The 7,599-nt window shown below is 40.7% G+C and overlaps 1 protein-coding gene across 1 annotated transcript in view; it reads left to right on the plus strand.

Annotated features, from left to right (window-relative positions):
* Dhrs7 (dehydrogenase/reductase (SDR family) member 7) overlaps positions 1-1,667 on the plus strand; it is a 26,933-nt gene extending 25,266 nt beyond the window's left edge. Inside the window, exon 6 of the mRNA XM_013013913.1 lies at positions 1,367-1,667. Within this exon, the coding sequence (XP_012869367.1) occupies positions 1,367-1,414 (48 nt within the window). The 3' untranslated portion in view covers positions 1,415-1,667. The remainder of the gene's footprint in view (positions 1-1,366) is intronic.
* Positions 1,668-7,599: the final 5,932 nt, after the last annotated feature.

Consider the following 7,599-nt stretch of genomic DNA (forward strand, 5'->3'; position numbering starts at 1 on the left):
CCTCAGCTCTTCAGCTCAAGGCTAGCGCTCTACCACTTGAGCCACAGCGCCACTTCTGGCTTTTTTTCTTTTTGCTTATGTGGTGCTGAGAAATCGAACCCAGGGCCTTGAGCATGCAAGGCAAGCGCTCTACCACTGAGCCACCTTCCCAGCCCCGTATGCTACAATTTTTAAAGCTCTTTTAAGCATTTGTCCAAGGTTTGAAAGAATTCTTCACAGTGAGTAATAATGGTATAGATAGTGCCTTAAAACCGAAGGATTAGCTAGGCACTGGTGACTGACACTTAGCTACTTAGAAAGCTGAGATCAGAGGATCACTGTTCAAAGCCAGCCTGGGCAGGAAAAGTCTGTGATACCCTTATTTTTTCTGTCTTTCCTTTTTTTAAACCAGCCTTGCATCTCTGGGATAAAACCCACTTGATCACAATGTATGATTTTTTAAAAATTAGTTGCTGAATTCTGTTGGCTAGTGTTCTATTGAAGAGCTTTGCATCTGTGTTCATTAGAGAGATTGGTCTATAGTTCTCTTTTCTCAATCCCTACCTGGTTTTGGAATGTGTGTAATGCTGGCTTAGTAAAAGGTGTTTGGAATTGATCTTTCTGTTTGTAGTTCATGGAAAGTTTGAGGAGTACCAGTGTTAGTTCAATTTTAAAAGACATAGAATTCAGCCATGAATCCAATGGGACCTGGGCTTTTCCTTGTTAGAAGACTCCCGATTACTTGGAAAAGACATTTAAAACAATTTTTTTATTGTTATTACAAAGGTGATGTATCGAGCATTAAAGTTAGACAAGTCAGGTACTGAGTACATTTCTTTTTGGACAATGTCATGTCTTCCTTCTCTCCCAGTTTTTCCCTCCTGTCCCCACGCACAAGTTGTATATATCCTTTCAATAGTCTCTAGCGAGTACCGTGGCTGCATTTTTTTACCTTTTATCCCACCATTTCTGTGCTCCAGGACCCTCCCAAGGACAAATAAAAGAACAAAGAAGACAAAAAAAAACAGCAACAAAGAAAAAAATCTCTTTTTTCCATTTCCTGGAGTTCATGTCAATAAATATTAATTTGTTTGATCAGATACACATAGGCATTGCATCTTTTCTAAGATTCTCCTTCTTTGGTCTCACTGTGTGTGAATGCCCAGAGTCCTATATAATTTATACAGAGACTCTTATTTTCAATTAACTACCAAAAGCTGAAGTTCAGCTGTGGCTCAAATGGTAGAGTGTTAGCCTTGAGTTCAGGGACAGCCCAGGCCCTGAGGTCAAACTCCACAACTGGCAGAACAAAAACAAAAAGCAAAGACCTAGAAGGCCTTAATTGTTAAAAATAAAACTCATGCATGTTACTGTCATTCTTTTACAGGATGCAGATTCCTCTTATTTTAAAGTCTGGAAGAGAAAACATGATTAAAAGAAGTATTTGGAAGTTTGCAATTGGAGAACTACAGCTTATTTTACAGAAGATCAATATAAGACTAAATTAAGATTTTTTTTTTTGGACGTAGGATCTTACTTTGTACACCAAGCTAACCTCCAGTCCTGTCTCAGCCTCCTAAGTGCTGGGATTGTAGGCATGTGATTCCATGTTCAGCTTGATTTTAAATTTTGATACAACTTTAAACATACAATGAATAAAATATTGTCATGAATCTTGCAAAAACCTATTAATACTCGTTACATCCTTGAACAACAGAATATTTAATTATGCTTTCACATATAGGCTTAAACCTAAGTTATCAAAATATAACCAAGAATTATACTCATGTACTTAACATATATGTGTTGATGTGTGCTTCCAGAATAAAATAGCAGATTGAATGTTAGATACAATAGGAGTTTGTTTCTTACAGTTCTAGAAGGGAGGAAGTCCAAGATCAAGGCACCAACAGGATTGGGGTCTGGCCGGCTCATCTGTACCTCGAAGATACCTTGTTGCTGCGCCCTCCAGATGGGTGCACTCAGTCCTCTGTGGGGAAAGGAAGTGGGGAAGGGGCAAGAGGAAAACCTCCCATCTGAAGCCCCCTTTTAAGGATATCTAATCCCCATTCACCTCTCAAAGGCCATGCCTGTTACTACTGTGGCTTTGGGAATTAAATTGCAACATTACTTCCTGGAGGAACAGAAACCTTTAAACCATAGCAACAAAACTGTATTGCAAAGTTCACAAACAAGTGGCTGGGCATTGAGAAAATGTAAAGCTGCATTTAGGATATTTCTACCTCCAAGATACTTCTACTCTTTTAGAAGAGTGCACCGGTAGAAATAGTCATTTGAAGTACTAAGCAGAACTCACAGCAGCCATAACTTATTACATGTGGTATGTAATTTGCTCTGTTGGAATGCTTTAGTATTAGTTTACTTAAGGTGGGTGGTATTTTCTACTTTAATAGATGAAGATTATCCTAAGAATCCAATGTTCTCTGTCCTGTTATTAAAGCCAAGAGAGGTCTGTCTACAGGGTAAATGGATGAGGCACTGATCTTGGATTTCAAGCTCCAAAACTATGAGCTTAAAGAGTGTTCTTTTCTTTATACAGCACCAGCCACAGGTATTTTGTAGCAACAATGGAAAGTACACTTAATACATACCTATAAGTGGAATTGTGGAATGTTTTTTAACAATACTATTGTAGCACTTTTGAGGAACCTTCATACTGTTTTTCAAAATTTCTATAAACAATTTTAGAAGCAACTGGTGTACTTGATTTATTTTCATTCTTTATGTCATTATTTCTTGTACTCATCTGTATTATTTCTTTCACTATCTTTGAAAGTATCTTTCACATCCATCCCAGGGGACCATGCGGAGGCAGGCAGGCACAGGAGAAAGATTAGTACAAGGTTTATTAGAGGAGTCATATTTCCCCCAAGAGGGAGCTCATGGCACCCTTCACTATCCAGGTAACAGGAAGGTCTGGGGGCAGGAAGTGAGGTAGGTAGGAGCTCAGGTGGGTCTGGGTGGAGAGAGGAAGTGGCCAGCTATAGGGCGGGAACTCCAGGTCTGGGAGGAGCTCAGGTCTGTGTGGAGCTGAGGACCAAAGATGGGCATAATGCTTACATTCCCCCCTTTGTTGTTGAACAAAAATAGGGGTACCAGGTGTGAGTGGGGGGGTATGGTGGGAGTGGGGGGGTATGGGCAGAGGTCATTTCATCTGGAGCCACTTCCTGCTATAAAGGGACAAAGTAGTCAGGGGTTCCTGCTTTGTTGCTCGGCTGGGTTCTGTCTAAACAGCATCTGCTTGACAGTTTGGTTGGTAAAGGTCCTCCTTTTTCCTTGACAGTAGATATCTAAAATGCAAGACACAATTAATAAAAGGCAAAATTGCTGTCAGTAGCCCAAGAGAGGAATAAGCCATGGAAGGATTGATTCTCAGAAGACCTAAAATTGGCTTTTCTGTTTTGGATTGGTACCTGACTCCTGGCATTCTGAGTAAGATTTTTCCCACTTTAGGATCACAGTAACCCTGAGGAGGAGGTAGCAGAGATGTTTAAAGGTACCAGAGCCATGGACTCTTTTGGCTACTTCCTGCTGGCCTGGGGACATCAAGGAATCCCTGGAGCTGAGGTCTTTAGGGTCCGGGTCTGCGCTGGGCAAGGCAGGGCAGTGTAAGTAATGTCCTTGGTTGCCTGTAGGAACAGGATGGCCTTGACTTGTTCCCAGGTGGTGTCCTGGGTGGGGGATGTTAACCTGTTAAAAGAGACTTTTGGAAAGGTCAGGCAAGAAGCTGACAAGGTGATAAGGTCAGTTAACATGAATGACATAGAAGAACACACCTTGGCCATGGGCCAGGAAAGTTCCATTTGGAGCATAAGCCCAGTTGTGGCCCAGTACAGGGAAGGAGGAATAACTGGACTCAGGGCAGGAAGGGGGTGTCTAGGGTCTTTTGGCAACTGGGTAGGGGAGAGCATAATGGACTGGTTGGGAGTACCAGTCAGAGAATACTGTAAGTACAAATAGCAGGTAACAAAGGCAAGGTAGCTTTCTGTCCAGTTAGAAGATAGACAGGTATGGACAGTAGGTGGGCAAGCAACTATTTCTCTTGATCTCCTGACTCTCATTAATTTTGAAAGGGTGACTCCATTTAAGATGTTATCTCCTCATACCCCCCTCCGCAGTTTTCCAATGTCAGGACTGACTTTGTCCTGGTGTGTGTGTGTATGTGTGTGTGTGTGTGTGTGTGTGTGTGTGTGTGTGTGTCAGTGTCCATTGCGGGATTTGTCCTGGGGTGTGTGTGTGTGTGTGTGTCAGTGTCCATTGCTGGGATAGCTTGTCCCAGTTGGCATTTACCATGTTTGGATTCAAGGCCTGGGCACTGTCCCTGAGCACTTCTGCTCAAGCCTAGTGCTCTATCACTTAGAGTCACAATGCCTCTTTCAGTCTTCAGCTGGATATTTAAGAGGTGAAAGTTTGGATGCCTCCAGCCTGGCTCTTTGCTGACTAGTGGAGAAATGGAGTTTTAGAGGGAGTCTTTGTGCCCTGGATGGCTTTGAACTGTGGCAAAAGGAGTCTTTGTCACAAAAGCCCTTTTTATTTCCAGTTAAAGCAACAAGAGGGTCAATGGAGATAGAAGTTATCTATAACTTGTTAACAATTGACTAACAATTATTTGCCAGAGTTTTGTAATAACAAAACCCAGTAGATGTTTTTAAATTGCAGCTGATTGGCACTCTAAGTACTGCCCATTGTCTCTGGGCAGCCTATTTAAAGTGGCTTCTATACAACATTTAACTTTTAACAAATGTAGAGACCTTTTCTTGGGCTATAGCAACATAACCTGTTTAACACTCTGGTTTGTAAAAGCATTTTTCTGTCTGGCTAAGGAACCTGATCTCTAGTGGCCCTAACAATGCCTACCTGTGTAGGCCTTTAGACAGATCTCAATAGGGACATAATTTCAGGTCTACAAACTTTCTTTCCTTAGCAGATGAATTTATGTGGCTGTGCCAGCTCAAAAGTCACTGCCAATTAGGACTTTGAGCAGGTACAGGGGGGTTGAGATTTAAATTATCCCTCACATTTTACAACCTTAGCTTTTACTACCCACTACCACAGATGACTGGCAAGTTCCTGCCCAGTTGGACATATACGGGCATAATTACACGCTTACAAACTATCGTGCCATGACCTCTTGGCTCTGATCAACTTTTGAAGGTCCACACTCACGTGACTCCAGGATCTGACACCATTTTTTGCTATCCAAGCAGTTGCTTGTAACTGCCTCTGCTTGTTCCAACATTGCCAGGGTCCCTGGAGTGCCTTTTCCCATGCTGGAATAAATGCACCCTTGGCATTTTTCTTGGTCAGTTGCTGGACTTGAGCTCAGGGTTTGAGCACTGTCCTTCAGCTCAAGGCTAGCTCTCTGCCACTGAGCTCCAAAGCAACTCTGCTTTTTGCACACTCTGTTGGAAGATTAGAGATGACAATCTCACAGGGTATCTCTGCCCAGGCTGGCTTTGAACTACAGTTCTCAGATAATGAGTTTTTACAAACAGCCACTTCAATCAAAAGTAACAAAGATGGTCATTGGAAGTAGTTTTATAAACATGGTCTTACCTGGAACTTACTAAGGGCCAAAGTTAATCGGACAAACTTGTCCTCGGTCCTTTACTGTGGGCCTGCTGGAAACTTACAAAAAACCTATAATGGCAAACTGGAATAAACATTTTGGTACTCCTAATTTATGTTTGTTTTTTTTTTTACTTTGAAATAAACACTAGGACAATTTTACCTTTTCAACTTTTGTCTGGGAGGCCAGCCATTCCCTACTACTTCTCCAAAATTTTTTTTTTTTTTTTACAAAGGAGACACCATTTTTAATCCCTTTTTCTAACATTACTTTAATTTGCATTTAAATGCCCCATTGAGACAGTGGGCAACACCCATTACCTCTTGGCCAAAGGTTTAAACTGGACACTTTTTTTCCTGCAGTCCGAGTTACCTTTAGGAAATTAGCAGTTTTTCTTAATGCACTAGCACTGTACCAAGAATCTAGACTTAGCATCTCTTTTCCTTTAGAAATACATCCAATTACAAAATAGCATAGAAGTTAACTTATATCCTTTGTTCATACACCTCTTATGGTCTAACTTGTGGGGATTAACATTACAGACACAAATATCTGAATTGGCTTTTTTTTCTTCTTCTTTTTACCCCAAATCAGCAGGCTTTGGTCATGTGTGATGGAGCAAGGCCAGGGGTCTGGGCAAGGCTGTGGCATTTCTCAGTGTGGATGGACTATGGCACCTCCCGCTAGTTTTCTGCAAAATTTCTACATATACTGGATAAAGACCTGTTTCACACTGGCTTTTGCAGGCTGGTGCCAATGGTTTAGGCAGCTGTGACAACTTTGTTCTGTTTTCTGGGCATTTCCCATGCACAGGAGGAAACTGCATCTTGAGTTACTCTGGTCCCTTGATCTTAAAGGGAGTTGAATGGCACACAGGGGAGAGAATGGAGAAACAAAACTTTAGCCTTAGTTTACCAGCCATGGTCAGAAGCACAATATTTAACTTTTAGCATAGATGGACCTAAGGATGACATAAATCACAGCCCACTTAATTACCAACTTCATCTACTTTGCAACGGAAACCATCTTGTTTTCTTTCCCAAGGCCCTTTAAAACTGCCTGTTTTTTCCGTTGGCTTGTAGTCAGGTCTCAAAATTCTTAAATCAACTTAGATTAAATCACAGCTTTCATTGACAAAGATTTTTAGCAAGCAGAATATTTGGTAACTTTGGAACCATAACTGTTTACATATTTTACATATTGATAGACAGATATGTTTGTGCACAGATTATAGAGTGTGCTTGGATTTTAAAATCGGCTGTTTAAGTTTTTTTTTAATTTCAGTGGTATTACTTTGCCTAATTATGATAGAACCATGTGGTCAGTTTAAAACACAAAACTTTTCCAACAACAAGAAACTTTCAGTAAACAAGAGACAAGACACAAACAGACATGTGGTATGGCATAATGGTGCCTGGGCTGGTCAGGTCAGGGGGAGAGTCACAGAAGCAAGTTGAGTTGGCGCAAAACTGAGTTGGTCTGAAACAGCAGCTGAGCTACCACAGTGCCAAGATGGCGCATCCACTACATGGTCAATGCTAGAGAGAGCTGAAGAGTTATCAGAATTTAGCAAACTCCATGCTTAAGAACAGAAAACCTTTTAGCTAAAGTTTTTCTTTAAAACAATGCAACAATGTTTTACACGTTTGATAATATCCAATCTTGTTTGGGAGTTTAAACTCATAATATCCAAACTCGTTGACCTTTCTTGGGAGTTTAAACTCATTTTTTTTTTTACATAATGATGACAGTTTTATCTCAATAAGTTTACATACATATTATGCCCAAAGATCTTAAAACATGAAAATGAATACCAGCCTACAGTTTCCTGAATTGTTTAGTGGCAAGAGATATTTTTGCCAATCTTACTCTCACAGATAACTAAAATTTAAGACAAACTTTTTTTTTTAATTTAATTTTATTTTATTTGTGAACAAACTGTACAGAGGGGTTACAATTGCATGGGCAGGATAATGCGTACATTTCTTACCAAGCATTGAAGCCTCCTCCTTTGTTTACCCTTCCCATCC

The sequence above is a fragment of the Dipodomys ordii genome, unplaced genomic scaffold (assembly GCF_000151885.1).
Source record: "Dipodomys ordii isolate 6190 unplaced genomic scaffold, Dord_2.0 Scaffold2, whole genome shotgun sequence".
Classification (NCBI taxonomy): Eukaryota; Metazoa; Chordata; class Mammalia; order Rodentia; family Heteromyidae; genus Dipodomys; species Dipodomys ordii.